At 41.3% G+C, this 22,686-nt stretch overlaps 1 protein-coding gene and 1 long non-coding RNA gene across 7 annotated transcripts in view; one reads left to right on the top strand and one right to left on the bottom strand.

The window, feature by feature from the left end:
• Positions 1-11,379, bottom strand: part of LOC132370921 (uncharacterized) — a 74,211-nt gene extending 62,832 nt beyond the window's left edge. For all 5 annotated transcript variants that reach the window (XR_009504710.1, XR_009504715.1, XR_009504713.1 and 2 more), the window contains exons 1-2: positions 11,279-11,379; positions 10,590-10,717 (exon numbers count right to left, since the gene is read on the bottom strand). This is a non-coding gene — a long non-coding RNA (uncharacterized LOC132370921). The remainder of the gene's footprint in view (positions 1-10,589; positions 10,718-11,278) is intronic.
• Positions 11,380-11,467: 88 nt separating this feature from the next.
• THEM4 (thioesterase superfamily member 4) overlaps positions 11,468-22,686 on the top strand; it is a 46,140-nt gene continuing 34,921 nt past the window's right edge. The window contains exons 1-2 of one of the 2 annotated variants that reach the window (XR_009504709.1): positions 11,468-11,694; positions 20,114-20,255. Coding sequence is in view for 1 of the 2 variants with exons in the window: in XM_059931870.1 (XP_059787853.1) it covers positions 11,596-11,694; positions 20,114-20,255 (241 nt within the window). In the remaining variant the exon portion in view is untranslated. The remainder of the gene's footprint in view (positions 11,695-20,113; positions 20,256-22,686) is intronic. The other variant, XM_059931870.1, reaches the window with a different exon arrangement.

Below are 22,686 nucleotides of genomic sequence, written 5' to 3'. Positions count from 1 at the left end.
ACAACTCTAGATACTACACCAAAATAGTAATGATGCAAATGAATTGTATCTGTCTGAAAATTAGCCTGCAGTCTGCTTTCCAACTTCCCCTTTCACAGTCACCCTTCTCCCACTATGTACCCTCACCTACCCAGCATCTCACTTTGGTGCATTGTCCCGGGGATAAGAAGTCAAGAATAAGTTCTTCCTGAGGAAGAGTCCTGTGATAACAAATCGAGAGAAATTCAGCAAGAAATATTAAATGAGGCAGCATCTTACTGTCACCCAGGCTACGTATAAATGCAAGGTTCCGAATTTAATTTAAAATTCAAAAGTGAAATGGTTATCAGAGCGATACATATTAACACCATTATTTGAATTGAAAAATTACAGACTTTATCTAATAGAAAGATTGATTTCACTGACTGATTTTCCAGTGAGGATTGATTTTGCCTATTAGTTCATATGGCAAACATTTTCCAAAACTTAAATGAGCTAAATATGCAGCCATAAGATTTTGACAAAAGTATATTTAAAGTACATATTCATTATACAATACACAAAAATTATAAACCTTATAACTATGTTTATGAGAAAAAATTTAAATATCAATTTTAAGATGTATGAGAACACATAATTTTTCAAAATTATTTTCAGGTTATTCTAGCAAAAAACAAAAATGTGAAGACCACTGGCTTACAGGGTTAACTCAAGAGTGTCTGCTAACTGAATGGGGTATAGGAATGTGAAACAAGGAGAGGTCAAGGGTGATCCCTAGATTTATAACCAGGAAATATAAATTTGAGATTAACTCACAATTCATGTATGTTCACATAGAGAATTGACAACAGTGCAAATAACTCCTGATGAGGGTAGCTGACTTTGTCTTGTGTATTTGCAATAATTTGCAATTATTGCCTTGTGAATTTATATTTGTATTAACAAATCCATTTTAGCATATGTGATTGCATTGATGTATCTGCTCTTTGAATTCTACTTTAAAATAGTTGTACATCTCATTGGTTCCCTCATTACATAATAAGTATAATAATTTTTAAAATTCATGTATGTTCATGGTTCATTAAGGTACCTCTTAAATTTTTTCCATTATACTTCATTAAATTTTTTTTTTTTGGCCGAGCCCTGTGGCTTGCGGGATCTTAGTTCCCCGACCAGGGATTGAACCTTGGGCCCATGGCAGTGAGAGTGCTGAGTCCTAACCACTGGATCACCACTGGTTCCCTAATAAAATTATTAAATTTTAGAAGAGATGGTATATTACGGTGTAAGGATGGAAAACTTTTCCCTTCTTCCTTTCTGGCTGGTCTAATAATTAAATTGACATAAAGCAGATTAACAGAAGAAAAACAAATTTCATGCATATCGGAGCCCCAAAGATACTCAGGCAATTGAGGTTTATATGCCACCCTCAGCTAAGAAGAAGGGGTAAGGGTCTGGGGCTTCAAATGGGAGGAAGGCAATTCACAGGAGGATGAGAAGAGCAAATGTTTGGTGAGCAAATGTTTGATAAACAAATGTTTGCCATACCACATAGCTAAGTCTCTCTGATAAAAAGTTATCTTTGGTATTAGCTCTTTTCCTGCTGTCAATCTAAATTCTTTTAGGCGGTTGAGGGGAAGGTAAACAGCTCTTCCAGAGTCTGTTGGGCCTTGTTTGTCATCAACTTAAAATCCACATGCCAAAGTGGTATATTTTGGGGTCACATATTCTGTTCCCCCTCAATGGTAATATCGGAAATTTTGGAGATTTGTGAAGGTCTTGAAACTTAACTCTCAAGAATATCTAAGGTCCACTATAGCTTATATGTTCATGTTCATTCTGACTTCTGTTTTATAAAGAGGTCTAAGTTTGCAGTTTTTAAAAAAGTATGTAAAAGTTTACCGGGGTGGGGGGGGTAAGTTTACCAGGAAATAAGGCACCCAGTCTAAGGTTAAAAATTAAAGGACCGACTTGTAGTCCAAGATGCAGTAACAAGGACTGGATTTACCCTCTCACCTTAAAGAACACTGACCCCACCCCACTCCCCACAAAAAACACCACCACCACACAAAATATATGAAACAACAATTTTCAAGATACTGGACATCAGCCAATGAAGGACAGTGATCCCTGAGAGACTGGAAACAAATGAGAGAGCCCTACGATTAACTTAAGAGGGTTTCCAGGCTGCCACACAGAGGAGGGGAACTCAGGTGAACCTGTTGGACTCCCTGAGTTGAGGAAGTGCAGCTGAGAGTATGGGGAACCCAAGGTGGCTAGTGTTTGTGGGACAGAGTGCTAGAGAGGACAGACCTGTACAGAGAAAGAACTCTGGAGATCTGCAGAGGGTATTCAGAGTATTCATTGGTGCCTTTGTGCGAGGAAACTATCCCACAGATGCTGAGGAGAGAACTATTGAAAGAATGAGAGTAAACAGGAAGAGAGCCTGCTCCCAACAGCTTAGACTGGAAAACATCATGTTTCATAGGCCATTGGATAGAGTATCAAAAAGGTCTTTCTTCAGTAGTGGGAAATCATTAACCCCTGACTAATGGTTCTCAGCCAGGGGTAATTTTGCTTCCCCCGCCTCCAACCAGGGGACAATGTCTGTAACATCTGGAGACATTTCTGATTTGTCAGGACTAGAAGCAAGGTGCTACTAGCATCCAGAGGGGAGGCCAAGGATGCTACTAAACATCTTGCAGTGGACAGGACAACAAAGTATTATCTGGTCCAAAACGTCAACAGTGCTGAGGTTGAGAAACCTTGTCACAGGCTCAGCGCTGCTCTGGTCCTTCCTAACAAATCTTAAAAGCAAGACTCAAAAGGATCATACTGTTTCCAAGTAAGTTAACTGCATCCCAGAGCAAAGCTCAAGATTTACAGGAATACAAAACTATCTGGCACCTGACAGGGTAAAATTCACGATGTCTGGCGTTCAGTTCTTCCTCATCTAAATAAAGATCACCGGGCTTGCAGAGGTGCAGGAAAATACAACCCATATTGAGGAGAAAAATCAGCCAGTCGAAACCAATCCAGAACTGACACAGACATTAGAAGTGGCATAAAATGACATTACAACAGTTATTATACCTGTATTCTATAAGTTCAATAGGTTAAGTAGAGATATGGCAGATATAAAAAAAGACCCAAATCAAACTTTTAGAGATAAAAGTTACAATGTCTTAGATGAAAAATACACTGGATGGGATTTAGCAGCAGATTACATATTTCAGAAAAAAAGATTTGTTAACTTGAAGGTATAGCAATATGAACTATCCAAAATGAAACACAGAAAAGAGAATCTTTTTAATGAAACTTAAAAAGAAAGAAAAGGGCAACAGTGAGCTGTGAGACAATGTTATGTGGCCTAATATACAAGTATTTGGAGTCACTAAAAGAAAGGGGAGAGAGGAGAGAACTGAAAATAAAGTTGAAGAAATAACAGCCAAAAATTTCCCAAATTTGTTGAAAACTATTAATCCACAGATCCAAGAATCTCAATGAGCCCCAAACACAAGAAATATGAAAAAAAAAAAAAATCAAGGCACATCATAACCAATTGTTTAAAAAAAAAAACAGTGATAAAGAGAAAATCTTAGAAGCATCCAGAGAAAAAAGACATCTCATGTATAGACAAAAATAAAGATGACATCAGATCTCTCATCAGAAATAATGCAAGCGAGGGCTTCCCTGGTGGCCCAGTGGTTAAGAATCCGCCTGCTAATGCAGGGGACATGGGTTCGAGCCCTGGTCCGGGAAGATCCCACATGCCGCGGAGCAACTAAGCCCATAAGCCACAACTACTGAGCCTGTGCTCTAGAGCCTGCGAGCCACAACTCAGTAGCCTGAGCGCCACAACTACTGAAGCCTGCGTGCCTAGAGCCCGTGCTCTGCAACAAGAGAAACCACCCAATGAGGAGCCCACGCACCACAACGAAGAGTAGCCCCCGCTCGTCACAACTAGAGAAAGCCTGCGCACAGCAACAAAGACCCAACACAGCCAAAAATAAAAATAATAAATAAATTAATTAATTTTTTAAAAAAGAAAGAATGCAAGCGAGAATATAGTAGAGCAGTATCTTTAAAATACTGAAAGAAAAAAAACTGTCAACATAGAATTCTATACTCAACAAAAATCTTTCAAAAGTAACAGCAAAATAAAGATATATTCAAACACATGAAAGCTGAAAGAACTCATTACCACACTACCCACTAGAAGAATCCCACACCACACACAGAGACACACAGTACAAGAAATAAAGGAAGTTCTCAAGCAGAAGAAAATGATACCAGATGGAAATCTGGATCTCCACAAATGAATGAAGAGCACCAGAAATTAAAACTACATGGTTAAATGAATAAGATTTTTTTCTTATTATTTAAAATTCTTTAAAAGACAAATGACTGCCTAAACAAAAATAATAGCAATGTACTATGAGGGTTTTAACATTTACAAATGTAAAATGCACGACAAAAAGAGCATAAAGGCCAGAAGAGAAGAAATTACAATGTTGCAAGGTTCTTACAGTAGAAATAGTCCTGCATCTATCAAAGAAACTGAATGCATGGTTAAAAGCCTTCTCACAAAGTAAACTCCAGGCCCAGGTGGCTTTACTAGTGAATTATATCAAACATTTATGAAAAAAATGCCGATTCTACACAAACTCTTCCAGAAAATTGAAGAGGATAATACTTCCCAACTCACTCTATAAGGCCAGCATTACTTTAATATCACAACCAGAAAAAGATATTACAAGAAAAGAAAAGTACAGACCAATATCCCTCATGTGGTTTATCTGGGGAAAGCAAGGTTAGTTTTACATTCAAAGTCAATCAGAGTAATTCACAATATTAAACAAATTTAAAAAGGAAAACGACATGATCATCTTAATAGATGCAGAAAAAGCATTTGATTAAATCCAACGTCCACTCATAAAAACTCTCAGCAAATGAGGAATAGGAAGGATTTCTCCATGTGTTAATGAGCATCTATCAATACAACAAATGTACAGCTAACATCATACTTAATGGTGAAAGACTGAATACTTTCCCCCTGAGATCAGCAACAAGGCAAGCATATCTGCTTTCATCACTACTATTCAACACTGTACTTGAGGTTCTAGCCAGTGCAATAGGCAAAAAAAAAAGCTGTCCAGAGAGTAAAGGAAGAAGTAAAACTCAGATAACATGATCATCTACGTAGAAAATCTAAGGAATCTATTAAAAAGTTACAGATAAAATGTTTGTCTATGTAGAAAATCTAAGAAATCTAATCAAAAGTTACTAGAACTATCCGCATGCCTAGAGCCCATGCTCTGCAACAAGAGAAGCCACCGCAATGAGAAGCCCGCGCTGCAACGAAGACTAGCCCCCGCTCGCCACAACTAGAGAAAGCCTGCACGCAGCAACGAAGACCCAGCGCAGCCAAAATTAAAATAAATTCGTATAAAAAAAATTTAATAAAACAAAAGTTACTAGAACTTGTAAATGAGTTTAGCAAGTTTACAGATATAAGATCAATATATTAAAAAGTAATTGTATTTCCATATATGAGCAATAAACAATCAGGGATTGAAATTTTAAACGTTATTTACAATAGCATCAATACATATGAAATACCTAAAGATAAATATTACAAAAGATGTACAAGACCTGTATTACAAATTATAGCTGACGGAAATCACAGAAGATTTAAATAAATGGAGATATACAACCTGTTCATGAAAAGTTTTGTTGATGAGTATAACTTGCTCATGAGAAGACTCAATATGCTAAGATGTCAATTCAAAACCCCAGCAGGTTTTTTTGTTTTTTTTTTTTTAGAAAGTAAATCATCACCTTTTTTGACCAGGATTCTTTATTTATTTATTTATGGCTGTGTTGGGTCTTCGCCAGCACGTTTTTTGTAGGTATTGACAAACTTATTTTAAAATTCATATGGAGGGCTTCCCTGGTGGTGCAGTGGTTAGGAATCTGCCTGCCAATGCAGGGGACACGGGTTTGATCCCTGGTCCAGGAGGATCCCACATTGCGCAAAGCAACTAAGCCCGTGTGCCACAACTGTTGAGCCTGTGCTCTAGAGGCCGTGAGCCACAACAACTGAAGCCAGCGAGCCACACCTACTGAAGCCCACGCACCTAGAGCCCGTGCTCCGCAACAAGAGAAGCCACCACAGTGAGAAGCCCGCACGCAGCAACAAAGACCCAATGCAGCCAAAAATAAATAAATAAATTTATTTTTTTAAAAATTCATATGGAACTGCAAAATATCTAGAATAGCCAAAACAACTTTGAAAAAGAAGAACAAAGTTGAAAATAATTTCAAGACTAGTCACAAAGCTACAAGAATCAAGACAGTATGGTACTGGTGGGACTTCCCTGGTGGCGCAGTGGTTAAGAATCCACCTGCCAATGCAGGGGGCACAGGTTTGAGCCCTGGTCCGGGATGATCCCACATGCCATGGAGCAACTAAGCCCACGCGCCACAACTACTGAGCCTGTACTCTAGAGCCCGCGAGTCACAACTACTGAGCCCACATGCTGCAACTACTGAAGCCAGCATGCCTAGAGCCTGTGCTCTGCAAAAAGAAAAGCCACCACAATGAGAAGCCCGCGCACCACAACGAAGAGTAGCCCCTGCTTGACGCAACTAAAGAAAGCCCGTGTGCAGGAACGAAGACCTAATGCAGCCAGAAATAAATAAATAAATTAATTAATTATTTTAAAAAATGTACAAACAAGAAATGCTGGAGAGGGTGTGGAGAAAAGGGAACCCTCTTGCACTGTTGGTGGGAATGTAAATTGATACAGCCACTATGGAGAACAGTATGGAGGTTCCTTAAAAAACTAAAAATAAAACTACCATACGACCCAGCAATCCCGCTACTGGGCACATACCCTGAGAAAACCATAACTCAAAAAGAGTCATGTACCAAAATGTTCACTGCAGCACTATTTACAATAGCCAGGACATGGAAGCAACCTAAATGTCCACTGACAGATGAATGGATAAAGAAGATGTGGCACATATATACAATGGAATATTACTCAGCCATAAAAAGAAACGAAATTGAGTTATTTGTAGTGAGGTGGATGGACCTAGAGTCTGTCATACAGAGTGCAGTAAGTCAGAAAGAGAAAAACAAATACCGTATGCTAACACATATATACGGAAGCTAAAAAATATATATATGGTTCAGAAGAACCTAGGAGCAGGACAGGAATAAAGACGCAGACGTAGAGAATGGACTTGAGGACATGGGGAGGGGGAAAGGTAAGCTGGGACGAAGTGAGAGAGTGGCATGGACATACCTACACTACCAAATGTAAAATAGCTAGCTAGTGGGAAGCAGTCACATAGCACAGGGAGATCAGCTCCGTGCTTTGTGACCACCTAGAGGGGTGGGATAGGGAGGGTGGGAAGGAAACGCAAGAGGGAGGGGATATGGGGATATATGTATATTTATAGCTGATTCACTTTGTTATAAAGCAGAAACTAACACAACATTGTAAAGCAACCATACTACAATAAAAATGTTAAAAAAGAGTATATACTATATGATTCTATTTAAAACGTGAGAAATTGCAAACTATAAGTGACAGAAAGCAGACCAGGGACTTCTCTGGTGGCGCAGAGGTTAAGAATCTGCCTGCCAATGCAGGCAACACGGGTTTGAGCCCTGGTCTGGGAAGATCCCACATGCCTTGAAGCAGCTAAGCCCGTGCGCCACAACTACTGAGCCTGCGCTCTAGAGCCTGCAAGCCACAACTACGGAGCCCGCGTGCCACAACTGTTGAAGTCTGCCCGCCTAGAGCCCGCGGTCTGCAACAAGAGAAGCTATCGCAATGAGAAGCCTGCGCACCACAACGAAGAGTAGCCCCCGCTCGCGGCAACTAGAGAAAGCCTGCGCACAGCAACGAAGACCCAACACAGCCAAAAATAAATAAAATAAATAAATTTATTTTAAAAATAAGAAAGCAAGCAGACCGGTGTTTGCCTTGAGGGTGGGAGGAAGAGTTTACAAAGGGCATGAGGAAACTTGTGGGTGACAGGCTCATTATCTTGATTGTAGTGATGTTTTCATAGGTGTCTACATGTAGCAAAATTTACCAACTTGTACACTTTAAATACATGCAGCTTATTATATGCCCCCATTAAACCTCTATAAAGCTGTTTACAGTATTAAAGGAGAATGGTGAAAACACAAGTTTCACACAGTTGGCTTATTTCATTAAAGCATAGTTTTATCAAAAACAAGGATGAAAATTTATTCTGTGCGTAAGCCACACAAACATCCAAGAAAAACTTCCATTTCCAAGACTACCAATCCTATTCCTAGACCGTCATCCACCCCATCTCCCTCCAAACTCGGCCAGACATTTCATATGTGTTGTCGACATGAATACCTCAGATAAATACCTGGTGAGGAAGCCAGGTCAGAGTGTGGGTGACTGATCCAAATGCATTACCACTACCTGACAAATTTGAAAGTTATCCTGAGTGTAACTGACCTAGAAGAGCTGTTGGTACATTTACAATCTTAGCAGGGCTGGAGTCTATTTATGGGTTTTGATGGACTCTAGCTACATTGTAATTTGTACATATATACAATTTTAAGTTATCTGTATAACCTATCTTCTTATTCACTAACAGAAGTCATCTTGATTTATGGGTTTGTTTTATAATGTGCCTCTATCTGCATGCACCACATGGAAAGACAATAAACACAAAAAATATTTCCGGCTCTTGCTGCTAAACAAGTATTGAAGCAATGTGTGTGAGTTATTAAAAGAAGTACTACAATTAACAAGACAATTTGGCACCGTCCACGCCCTCAGGAAACTGGAATACTATATTGAAAAGGAGACAACTTCTCTTAGAGATAGAGGGTACCCGTGTTGGGGGAAGGCGGGCCATGAGATAGTCTCCTAAAATTACAGAATATCGGGGGCTTCCCTGGTGGCGCGGTGGTTGAGAATATGCCTGCTAATGCAGGGGACACAGGTTCGAGCCCTGGTCTGGGAGGATCCCACGTGCCGTGGAGCAGCTGGGCCTGTGAACCACAACTGCTGAGCCTGCGCATCTGGAGCCTGTGCTGCGCAACAAGAGAGGCCGCAATGGTGAAAGGCCCGCGCACCGCGATGAAGAGTGGCCCCCACTTGCCGCAGCTAGAGAAAGCCCTCGCACAGAAACGAAGACCCAACATAGCAATCAATCAATCAATAAATAAATAAATCTTTAAAAAAAAAAAAAATTACAGAATATCAACAGCCACCCCTTATGCCGAATCATCTTCAGTTTGAGTCGCTCTTACACGCCTTAACTCTCAAATTCCCTCTGTCTCAGAATGCTATACCCTTACTCCCAGTTAATATGGTGGGTTTAAAATACACCAGGCATTCTTTCCTACTGACAAACTGATGGAGAAGTTCATGTAATCAAGGAAAATATCTGATACTAATTGCTCACAAAAAAAAAAAAGTAGAAGGGGACTCTCTGAACTTAGACCCAAGCCCAAAGCCAAGTTTATTTATCTCTGATAAATCTCTCCTTATAATAGTCCCTCCAGTCCCACCTTTACTATGTGAGTAGTTACATAGCTGTGTTGGTGGGAAAATATTGTGTAATGATGTGCTGGGGGTAAGCAATTCTAGTAACCCGTTATTCTTGTAACCATTAAGAGTCTTAAAACTTCACCTCGGGATGGACCAAGACTGTGGTATATTGGTAAATATTTAATAAGGTAAGAAAGGAAGGCCCTCATTTGCAGTATCTAAGTGAATACTCCCAGTCAGCCAATTTTAAGCTACCACTGTGATGTGACTAAATGCCATGTTGGGAAGATGTGTGCCTAGTATTCCCCCCATACAAATGAGATAGAGATAAATAACCTCAAGAGCACATACAGTAGTAAAATGCACTAAAAATAATTAGGTAGTTACAGTTTTTAGTATCTAATACTGTCACTGGCCAAGCCCATTAACAATTCCCGGGAAATAAAAATAGAATCTGGGTAATAAGACAAAGTTAAACCTTTTTCTTTTTCTTTGTGCTTAGTCTAGTTTCACTTGCTCACAGGGTGCTGCATGCAGAGATCTTACACCAGGCCCTTCAGACCAGAGTTCCTAGTGTGAAAAGGCTGGGCCTGGCACCTCAGCTCTGGGCCCCTGTCCAGAAGTGCTGCACAGGCCCCTGCAATGCAAGATGGCAGGGGCAGGCCCAGTGCAGATGTACTGCACCCACACCTCCCACACACTGCTTTCTGAAGCCTTGAGCAGCAAACGTGGTGGTGGTGGTGGGGGGTGCCTGCGTGGACCCGGCCCCTCCCTGCTGACAAGAACCCTATAAAGCAGCCCCAGCCAAACGCCTTTGGGGACGAGCACGTAATTGAGAGCTTGAACTCCCACCTCTTCATTCTCTGACTTCCTTTGCGTCCGAACCAAACTCGGTCTCCTACTGGCTCCAAGACACCGGTGAGAAGGACACTTGCTGGGGACTGACTGAGGAGTGTCATTACAATACCTTCATTTTTTTCATATTACTTAATTGTAAGTTTATATAAATTTTAATAATGTCAGTGTTTAAGGATTGGCTAGCGGAATACTTACAATTTTAATGAGACCGTACAAGTCACCTTCAACACACCACCGGCCTGGGGGTACTTTCTTTCTGAGATGAATACAAGGTAACTTCAAGTAACTTCTAACTTCGGTGACTCCTACTGAAAGAGAAGATCCTGGCAACAAGTAAAATTTCATATACTCTTTTTAATACAACAATGAAGAAACAAGAGCCCAGGTACAATTAAAGAGCGTACAAGGTGTTAGGTGGGGGAGTGGGACTTGGAGCTCAGATATGTCTCCAAAGCTAAGAGATGAATGCATCCGTCAGGTGTTGCTACGATTTCTAGTTGAAAAAGCCAGACTCCAGGACTTTTAGCTCTGCCCGGAGCCTTAAGAGTGTGTGTAGAGAGGCGGCGCAAGAGGTAGAGAACGTAGCTTTGTAAGCGTATGTCCTTTGCACCCAGAAGTCTCTCTACAGATCAATCCCAACCATGGATTTGTCCATGGCCTCCAAGAAAATATTCTATTCCTACAATCCGCTGTGTGCGCTCCTACCCACCTCACGGCTTAAGTCTTCTGTGGGAGGGAGAACTACTAGGGAACAGAGAGCACAGAATTCGGTCGGCCGGCGCGAGACGGGAAAAAAGCCATTGAATCCTCATTAGTAGCGCGTGGCCGCCTGGGCTGAGGGGCGGAGGGCCATGAGCTGTAGCCGCGGACCCACCCTCCCATACCTCCTCTTCCTCCCCAGGCCGCCGAGCCGCCGGCGCCGCGCGCGCCGCTCCAGGCGCCCTCTCGAGGCTTGACATTTGCTCCGGAAGTGGCTCCGGCGCCCGAGGAGGGCCTAAGATTTAACCGGAAGAAAAGACCGACGCCTCCGCTGCCTTCACGCCCCGCCCCCACCCCGCGCGCCGGGCCCCGCCCCCCGCTCCCCCAAGTTAAAGAGGAAGAGCGGGCGGTTGGGTGGCTGGTTGGGTGAATTGACCTCTGCCGCGGCCGCGAGCCAGCCGCCGCGCTTCCGGCGGCCGGAGCCCCGCGCACGCTCGGAGCTATGCTGAGGAGCTGCACCGCGGCACTGCGCACGCTCCGGGCCCTACGCGGCAGGCGGGAAGGCGCGTCCCCCGCAGCGAGGGACCCGGTACTCGCGCGGGTAAGTCCCGGGCGCGGAGCGGCGGAAGTGGACAGAGGGGTGGGACTTTACGTCAGGAACAACCCCGTGATATGGGTATGTTCGGCTGTTTATCCATTTCCTCATCCGACTGACCTCAGAATAAAAGCTAACATCAGCTCCAAGAGGCATCAGTGTTAACGGGGTCACCGGATCTTTAAGTCCTGAGATTCAAGCCGTAAGAAACTGCACAGGAGGGTGACGCCGTTTGTTGGTTTTTTTTTTTTTAACATCTTTATTGGAGTATAATTGCTTTACAATGGTGTGTTAGTTTCTGCCGTATGACAAAGTGAATCAGCTATACGTATACATATATCCCCATATCTCCTACCTCTTGAGCCTCCCTCCCACCCCCCCTCTAGGTGGGGTGACCCGTTTTGAAGCAGTGTGCAGGATGCTTGAGTCATGTCAGCAGGTCAAGGAATACAGCTGCTACTAATATTAATAAAGAAAGGTTGTGCCTTAAGCAAGGTCACATAGAAAACACGTGGTACAGTTGGAATCTGAACCTAAGCAGTCTGCCTCCTAACCATTACATTATACCCTCAGGAGAAGAGCACGTCTCTAACGAGGGTTTAATCCTAGTTCTCTACTACTAGTGTATCTACTACTTTACTTATCTACTAGAAAAACTTAAGATATTCTGTCTTATCATTTTTCAGTCAGCAATTAATACAAATATTTGCTGCCTCTCACCAGCTATATACAAGGAATATCTAAAGATAATAGTTTATAGGGATATTGGCTTAATTCTAAATAATTCAATTAAGTAGTACTGCTTAAATTGTCCTCTCTGAATGAGATCAGTTCAATGAAAATAATCATTTTGGACTCGTAAAGGACACACACACAAGTGGATCCCATTTAATGATAGTTAAAACCATTTTAACATCTCTGAAAATGTTAAGTTCAAGAATTTTTATTTTTTTTTAAATATTGATTTATTTTATTTTTGGCTGCATCAGGTCTTAGTTGCGGCACGCGGGATCTTTGTTGCGGCTTAGTTGTGGCATGCGGGATCTTTCGTTGTGGTGCACAGGCTTAGTTGTCCCACCGCATGTGGGATCTTAGTTCCCCAAGACCAGGGATCCAACCCGTGTTCCCTGCATTGGAAGGCAGATTCTTAACCACTGGACCACCAGGGAAGTCCCAAGTTCAAGAATATTAAAACAATTTCTATACAGTCCTTATTATTAAGCAGTCTGCTTGAATTGAATAATGAAATAATGTTCACTTTGGAAGAGTCAAGGTGACTAATAATAATTTATAATGAAATCAGCTTCCTTGATTGTTTTAATATTAGAAATAATAAAGACAACCAACTTATATTAAAATAAGTAATAGTAAACGGTTAAAAAATTTTAAGGTGAAGTTTTTAGCAAAAAGAAAGGAGAGGCTGGCACTTCTAATAGAAACATTTAATAAATATTGTAATGGAATTCTAATGGTGTTAGCTTTAGGGAATAAGTAATAATTGATGGAATGAGGATGTTTTTATTGGCAGTTATTTAAATTTTTCCACTTGAAGTCTAAAAACTTGTGGTTGAATATACAAAAGAGCATTAAGTATGGGCCATTTATAAGAACAAAGACATCAAAAGAGAATTCTAAAGTTACAGTCTCACTTCGAGGCTCGTGCAGAATATACTTCTCTTTTCAACTTTGGGTTAAAATATCTACAAGACTGTGGTTGGGAGCCTCCAGATAGGGCTATGCGGTAGTCACGTTTCTTTCTTCTGGGCCTTGTGTCTTCTACCAGTTCTTCTCAATCCTTTGGAGACAGGAGATGATACCTCATTCCACTTATCACCATTTTAAGGCATTTAGGATTGTCTTGAATAAGTGGTTCAGCTTCTACTGTCTTACTTAAGAAATTCCTCGATTTAAGAGGAAACCTGACTTTAGCAAGGATGTCAACCATAAATGGCTGGCGATTAGGTTCATCATATTTCAACCACCTGACTGCAGCGTCGTAAACCTGATCCTCTGCTCTCACAGTTAGAGTGTCCTGGTTGAGGAGATGTGTAACTCGCCTGGCATCAAGTTGTAGAAATTCATCAGTTTTATAAAATTCAGTAAAATGCTGATGAATAAAGTCATCTGCAGTTGCGTGCAATTTAGGACAGTCTAGACACTCTGCTAGCCCACTTATACAAAGACAATTGGAAGCATCAACTTGTTCTTTGAAAAAATCAACACACATTTCTTCACAGGTTCAATCTGGTACTGGTTTGCTGCATCTAACAAAGACTGAACATTGTTGCTATTCGCAGAAATTCTCATGCTATAAGCGAATTCCACAAGTTATTTAATAATGTCAGGTTCAGCATCTTTGAGTTTTACTTCAAAGGACTTTTAATTCAAGCATGTTAGTTGTGAACATTAAGTTTAAAAAATAACTGGCTGCAGCAAGGACAACACAGTGAACAGCTATCTTTCGTTCCTGGACCATAAGGATCACATCACACAGTGTTTTCTTTGGATTTATGTAGCTTGTCAACAAGGTTCTGCAGTCAGTCCCTCCCAGCGTGATTTCAAGTTGACCCTGGGTATAAATCCCTGGGTAGACTGTAGATTCAACTATAGTTGGGTGGTGGATTTAAATCACTGTTTCCGCATGTTATTCATGACGCCCATGAAGCTTGCCAATTTAGCTTCCTCTCGAGCAGCAAGTTTCTTCTCGGTCTTCTTGCCGCTCTTCTCCACCCCGGAGGCTGCCATCCTCCGTCAGCACGGTTCACGCCTGAACCGCCGTTCTAGGCGAAGGGTTGCAGGCTCCCGATACTCTGGGGCTTCTGTTTACCCAACACCTTGACCGGGATGGGGTGGCTGCAGCGCCCTGCTCCCGAACCAGCGAGCCAGCGGCGGACCACTGCGGTAGGACAAGGCCCTGTGGCCCCCTCAAGCTCGCCAGGAAACGACGACGCAGGCTCTGCTGCGTCTCCCGCAGAACCGAAGCCCAGAGAAGGAGCCTGTGCCAGCTTACTTTTAAAGAATAATGAGTGCAGATCAGTTATTAATCCTGTACCATCGTGCACTTTGGAAAATAAAATGCCCTGTGCTAATCTCACAACAAAGATAGATTCGTTTCTTTAATATGTTGGTGTCTTATAATCTATGTTGAGAATATTTATATTAACGTATTTACAGGCTTTATAACAGTAGTGTTTACAGGGCTTACAAATCATGCTTCTTTTGGTTCAGTAACTTAATCTTAAAAAGAGACACATTAAAAAGTTGTAACTTAAGTACCACTTGAAAAATACATAATCAAAGATCTAGCAAGACCTTTCCTCTATTCAGGGCAACAAAAAATAGTGATTATCCCTAACATTTATCCCTCATGCACAGAGTCTATGCTGTGAATTTACAGGTGCCTTTACTTCAAGTATCTCTTAATTCTCATCTCCTTGGACTGAAACTTTCATTTTTATTTCTCACAACATCATAGTGTTCATCTGTGGTCCCAAACTCAGCATGCCCCAAACTAAAATTAATGGTTTCACTCCTACTTTCCGCCTCCTGACGTGTACATGAACACTAACGAAAACCTCCTGTTTCTTTTCCTTCTATCCACTCCAACCTTCAAACCACAAGTCAGGAATCATCCAAAACTCTTCTGCTTTCTCTTCCCCCATGATCTTGCGCCTCCCTCCCACCCTCCCTACCCACCCCAATCATGTAGTTTTTAAAGTACATAAATTCTGGAAGTAACCTAACACACACAATTAGTCATAAATTAATATGTATTGACTAATACCTGTCAATTAAGAGGTAGAATAGGATGTGTAAGCTTTGGAGTTGTGAATTTGGGCTTACCGCATCCATAGGTCATCTTAAATAGGGAACTCTAGGTTTGATCAGTTCTAGCATCCTTTCATGGACCAGTGCAACAGAGATAATAAAGGCTTTTAGGAATTAGAATGACTCCCTTGACCCTGGGCTCTCCTACCTGATTGTAACTTTGAAAGTCTGGGGGATTCAGCTAAATGCAACAATCTTTTTTTTTTTTTCCCCCTTTTTTGGCACTGCATGGCATGTGGGATCTTAGTTCCGTGACCAGGGATCAAACCCACGCCACAATCCTTGGTCCCAATATCCTAAATATCTCTTAAATCTTTTTCATTCCTCTCTACCTAGTTCACCTTCTGACCACATTTCTCCTGGACCTTTACAACAGTCTTTTAACTGGTTTCCTTACCATTGCTTCTCACCTTACAATTCATCCTTTACATCAGAGGGAGCTTTCTAAAACCTAAGTTCATGTTACTGCTTTGCTTAAAACTCCTTAAGCCTCCCCATAATGGAAAAAGTACTTTGCCACTCAAGTACCACCTTCATGATTCTTTAAAGACTCCTTTCTTTAATTAGCTTCATCCTAAGCAATAACATTTATGGAATCCGAAGTGTGATGTGCTATTTATGTCCTTTTATTGATATAATATTCATTTAAAAATACATATATCATTGTCCTTGTGCCAGCTAAAATCATCTTTCCTATTGGCCTTTGGAAACATTAACCCAGAAGATGAAATCTAAGCCTTTGTTAAAGCCAAAGAGCCACTGTAGTGTCATCCCTCTTCTGCTTTGCCATCCCTATCTTGCTGCTGTTCTCTTTGCACCTTTCATCTATGAAGACTGAAATCCTAGCAGTTCGCCATCTCTCTGTGCCTTTGCTTGGAGCAGCCCTCCTATTCTTTCCTTAGTGAACTTTTCATACTTTAGAAATCACTGTGTCAGTCCTCATCTTTTTGAAGTTTTCCCTGAAAGTCACTCCTTCTATGTCTGTTTCTATTTCTTTTGTAACATTTTTCACACTCGAGGCAGCAGTCACTTGAGGACAGGGCCTAAGTCTTCTCTCTTTGTATTACCTGTTCCTGGCACAGAACCAGAGCATATAGTAGGGCTCAAAAAAGTTCATTGCGGGACTTCCCTGGTAGTCCAGTGGTTAAGGCTCTGCACTTCCACTGCAGGAAGCGTGGGTTTGATCCCTGGTCAGGGAACTAAGATCCCACATGCCATGCAGTGCCAAAAAAGGGGAAAGAAAAAAAAAAGATTGTTGCATTTAGCTGAATCCCCCAGACTTTCAAAGTTACAATCAGGTAGGAGAGCCCAGGGTCAAGGGAGTCATTCTAATTCCTAAAAGCCTTTATTATCTCTGTTGCACTGGTCCATGAAAGGATGCTAGAACTGATCAAACCTAGAGTTCCCTATTTAAGATGACCTATGGATGCGGTAAGCCCAAATTCACAACTCCAAAGCTTACACATCCTATTCTACCTCTTAATTGACAGGTATTAGTCAATACATATTAATTTATGACTAATTGTGTGTGTTAGGTTACTTCCAGAATTTATGTACTTTAAAAACTACATGATTGGGGTGGGTAGGGAGGGTGGGAGGGAGGCGCAAGAGGGAGGGGATATGGGGATATATGTATACATATAACTAATTCACTTTGTTATACAGGAGAAACTAACACAGTATTGTAAAGCAATTATACTCCAATAAAGATGTTTAAAAAAAAAAAAAGCCATCAGTGCATACAGGAATTTGATGGCAAGAATAGGCACATGAGTAATAGCTTTAAAAAATAAATTAAATAAAAAGAGAAAAAAAGAAAAACTATATGATTGGGACCGGATTCTAAGGAAATAATCCAAAGTAGAGAAAAGACTATATTCACAGTGTTCCAATGATCCTTTTCATTTAAAGCAGCAAAAGATTGGAAACAATTTACATGTACAATTTAAATGGTTAAGTAAATTATAGTATATCATTTTAAAGGACTATTTTTCTGCTGTTGAAAATGGTGATAACTGAGATTAAGGGCATGAGAAAGTGAACGCTAAAGAATTTTAAGTGATGAAGCAAAAGAAAAATTATATTTCTTACTGAGATTACAAGTATATTAAGAAAAGCTGTAGTTAAAAAAACTTGGAGGAGGGATTTCCATGGTGGTCCAGTGGTTAAGACTCCAAGCTCTCAATGCAGGGGGCCCGAGTTCAATCCCTGGTCGGGATCCCACATGCTGCAACTAAGATCCCACATGCTGCAACTAAAAGATCTCTCATGCTGCAACCCCTCATACCTCAACTGAAGATCCTGCACGTGGCAACAAAGATCCCACATGCTGCAACTAAGACCCAGCACGGCCAAATAAATATTAAAAAAAAAAAAAAAAAAAAAAACTTGGAGGAAATATATCAAAATTTTACCATTAGTTATATTAAGATGGAGAGATAATAAGTGGGTTAAAAATTTTTGTTTTTCTTTTCTTTCCTTCCCAAATTTTCTGAGCTGAAAGTCTGAAGGGATAAGCCAATCCAAAACCATAGGAAAACACAAAGGTACAAATACTGAGCTAGGGAGTGGAGTGGTCTCAGCCCTACTCATGTTTCCCCTCACGAATTCAAGACTTCCTTTTGTTAGCCAGGAAGTTTTTATTTCCATAGAGTTCTTGGGGCAGGCTCCCTAAATTCTTACCATCAGGCCAGGATCAGAGCCAGCCCAGAGGTCAGCAGAAGGCTGGTTGGCTGGTTCTTCCATCACAATAACAGCACCTCCCTGTACCCTGGCGTGTAGTCCAAGTGTTGTAGGTACATTGAATCTGAATGAATTGATAAGGGTGCCTGGAAGTAGAATGCCACAGAGTTGATAGCTTCTGTGATCTTAATGTTCCAGGATTTCTGCAGAAGTCAAAATAACTGATTTTCCTTTCTGGTGCCGACAGGCATTTGCTTTGTCCAGCTCTTTTGTAGGTGACACTTTGTCCCCCAAGTCCTCCAGGGCCCATGTACCTTTCCACCTGCTGTGTGGGCACTGGAGTGGTAGCAGTGCTGAGTGCTACAGAAAAGTAGCAGTGGTGAAAGCTGTGGTTATTATGACACCAAGAACTTTTCCCCTCCAACCCCCTCCTCCTCTTTCTTTGTATTCTCTTTCTTGGCATCTGGCTCTGTCACCTACTCCTTTGAACAGTTCAGAAACCTGAGATTGGCTCTTGTATTTTTCCCCTTTCCTCACTCTCCTTATCCAAATAGTCACCAAGTTATGCTTCATGCATCCATAATTTTTCACCTGAGTTATTCCAGTAGCCTCTAGACAGGGCCCTCTGATTCCAATCTTGAAATCACTCCCACTATCTTTCGTATTATGGCCAAATCTGATCTTGTCACTCCCCTATTTAAAATCCCTCCGAGAGCACTGCAGATGCAATTCAAACCAGTTAACTTAGTGTGGAAGCTTCTCACAATCAGGCCCTTGCCTACGTCTCTGCAGCCATCTGCTCCTCCCTTTGTACTGAAACAATACCAAGCTTCCTTGAGGCCTTAGTTTCATCATCTGTAAAATGGGGATAATAATTAGTACCTACTTCATATGGTTGTTGTAAGGCCCCTCAAAACTGTTTCATGCCTCCTTGCCTTTGCACACAGTGTTCATTTGCCTACAATACTCTTTCTATCTGGCTAATTTCTGCTTGTCTGATGAAGATTCAAGTCAAAGAACCCCTACCTGAATACCCAATCTGAGATGAATACCTCTCCCCTGTGCTCTGGCTTCCTGTGTGTTTCCCACTGGTAACACTTTTTACATGGAGGAAAACTGTCTGTCCTTCATCTCTCTTTATCACCAGTTGCTGGCTGCTGACTAAAAAAATGCACCACATGAGAATTGCGAGTTAAGTTTTATTTGAGGCAAAATGAGGACTGTAGCCCGGGAGACAGCATCTCAGATAGCTCTGAGAAACTGCTCCAGAGAGGTAGGGGGGAAGGTCACTATATATGTGATTTGGTGAAGGGGGAGTACATGCAATCAAGCTAGTCTCTAGTGAAGGTTACTGCTAGTCACAAGGAGCAGACGTCACCATGAAGGATTTTAGTGCTTTTCTAGATATGAGGAGATACAAGAATTGGGCTCATAAAATCAGCTCCTGAAAATATCTAACTATCTGAAGACCTTTTCTGCCAGTTTTTCTCAGAGCACAGGATGCCTCATTTCTGTCCTCCACCCTGAACTCCTTTCAGGGGGTGTTGAATATCAGCAGCTGCAGCAGCACATGATTTAACCCTTGTAGAGGTGGACGTCAAGTGCCAGTTTGTAGTTGACGTGGCTCACCTGTGCTTGATTAAGGTTTAAAAAAAAGAAGGGGGTCTGCAGACCTGGGCTTAATACCAACTCTGCCAATGGCTAGTTGGATGACGTTGAGCAAATCATTTATCCTCTCTCAATCTCCCAATTCTCCCAAGGAGGGAGGACCAGGTGATCCTAGAAATTTGTTTCCACTTCAAAATAACAAGCTTTTGGGAAGAGGAAAAGCAGCAAGATAGTCTTAGAAAATAAGAGAATATGTTATGAGATAGGATGTACCTCCCATTACTCTCCGTTTTTTCCTTTCTTTTAGAGGTGGTTTTCTACTGAGAAAGTCATTCCTAAGGACCATGCTCTCCCCAACCCCAGCTGGAGCAAGGACTTAAGACTCCTCTTTGACCAGTTCATGAAGAAATGTGAAGACGGCTCCTGGGAACGTTTGCCTTCATATAAAAGTAAATATACTCAAAAGAGTGAAGATTTCAAAACCTATTTTCTTGGTAGGAATAGCTACACTCCCATAAAGAATATTTAAATATCAAATATAAAACGAAGAACAGATTGAAGTACTTGTTACCACTTGAAAAAGGAAGGAGGATAGTGCAGGGGGTTTGCTATATTCTCCAGTTTTATAGGCCAGAAATCTCAATAAATTTCACAGATTGTGGGAGAGCATAAAGTCTGTTGCCATTAATAAGAATGCCCCCACCATGGCATCATCATCACCATTATCAGGAAGCGGCCCCAGAAAGCCTCCACCCTACCACATTCTCATCACCTTTCTGTCTTGAGGCTGTCATCACTAACCTCAATTTACGATTTATCCCAATATATGGCTCTGTCACCCTAAGAAGCTCAGAATACTCAAGTCATCCCCTCATCTCCCAGACTCTAAACTCCCAAGGCAAACTACCCCACCTCCCACACATACACATTGCACTTCCTGTCCTGTGTGTGTGTGTGTGTGTGTGTGTATGTGTTTTAATTAATAGACTTTTTTTTAGTAGTTTCAGGTCTATAGAAAAAAGAGTGGAAAGAACAGAGTTCCCATATACCCCTTAATTCCTTCTGCCAGCTCTCCATTTATTAACATCTTGCGATAGTAAAGTACATTTGTTGTAATGGTGAGACTGTATTAATACATTAACTAAAGTCCATAGTTTACATTAGGGTTCACTGTGTAATACTTGATGAATTTTGACAAATGTATAATGACATATATCATACGGAATAGTTCCACTGCCTTAAAAATTCACTGTGTTCCTCCTGTTCATCTGTCCCTCCTTCTCCCGAACCCTTGGCAACCACTGATCTTTTTACTCTCTCCATGGTTTTGCCTTTTCCAGAATACACACAGTATGTAGCCTTTTCAGATTGTTTTCTTTCACTTAATAATATACGTTTATTAAGGTACATTTATTTTTTCCACAGCACTTACACCATCTGGCATGTTTTGTGTTTATTTAACGGTGTGTCTCTCACCACTAGAGTGTTTGCTTCTGTCGACTTAAAAAACAAAAAGCACAATGTGAGAGTTGCGAGTTAAGTTTTATTTGGGGCAAAATGAGGAATGCAGCTCGGGAGAAAGCATTTCAGATAGCTCTGAGAAACTGCTCCAGAGAGGTAGGGGGGAAGGTCAGTCAGTATATATGTGATTTTGGTGAAGGGGGAATGCATGCAATCAAGCACATATTGTTTTTGCAGAAGGTTTCTGCTAGTCATGAGGAGCAGACGTCACCATGAAGGACTTTAGTGCTTTTCTAGATATGAGGAGATACAAGAATTGGCTCATAAAATCGGTCCTGAAAATATCTATACTATCTATTCTGCTTTTCCCAAAGCACAGGATGCCTCATTTCTGCTCTCCACCCTGAACTCCTTTCAGGGGGTGTTGAAAGTCAGCTGCAGCAGCACATGATTTAATCCTTGTAAAGGGAGATGGTAATTTTCAATGGCAAGTGCCAATTTGTAGTTGACAGGGCCTCCTCATGGTCATAAATTCGACCATGATGTGGAGGCATTTCATGACCATTTTGTCCCACGGTGCTAGGAAGGCTCATTCCTAGGTCTGGCGAAGATTTCGCTGATAGGCCACTCAGTGTGCTATTACTGGACTAGGTCTTTTAACAGTAACTAAGGCCTCTGGACCACCTGTCTTACTAATCTGTTATGGTCCAGGAAAATTCCCTCTTGTTGTATCTTCCCATATCTAGAGTTACAGTATTACAATCATTGATCTCATATAAAACTATGTATTTTTGTTGGAGGCTCAGTCACACATTTGGTAACGCAAGAAAAAACAATCTTGTAAAACAGGCAAAATGCAAATAACATAGCTAGCAATATTATCAAAGTCATAGGTGAGAATTAAGCCAAGAACTTCCATTAGGTGCAGCCCAGTATATCTTCAGGTCACCTGACTTAGTCTGTTCTGTACCAATCATTATCTTTCAAGGAAATGGTATATTGTCACGGTCCATAAGGCTCCCAGCCCAATTTCCTAGTAACTACGCTGGTTATCCTTAGTATAATTTAATTGTTCCCAAGATAAAGGGGTGCCTTAAAACTTAAATGACCATAGCCTGGTGTTAACCACATAAATCCATCCCATAATTGCGGGAGCTTTTATTTCTTGGCTGAAATTTTGCTGTTGCTCTGATTGAGCTTGAGTAACTTTAGAGGAAAATTCATTTTTTTATGGCCAGGGTCAGAGCGGGTATTATTAACTGTCTAGGTGAGGGGATCCCATCTAGTAATATCAAGAGTAGCCTGAACAGGCCTGAACTTTCTTTGTTCTGAAATAAATTTCCTAAGGGCCATCCAGTTAGAGCCTTGGAGTAGAGAAATCCACCAAGGTAATCCAGAAGTACTAGACAAAGGTGATTG

This window comes from Balaenoptera ricei, chromosome 1 (genome assembly GCF_028023285.1).
Source record: "Balaenoptera ricei isolate mBalRic1 chromosome 1, mBalRic1.hap2, whole genome shotgun sequence".
Taxonomy (NCBI): domain Eukaryota; kingdom Metazoa; phylum Chordata; class Mammalia; order Artiodactyla; family Balaenopteridae; genus Balaenoptera; species Balaenoptera ricei.
The sequence above is the reverse complement of the archived record's forward strand: the minus strand, read 5'-3'. Positions and strand labels throughout refer to the sequence as shown.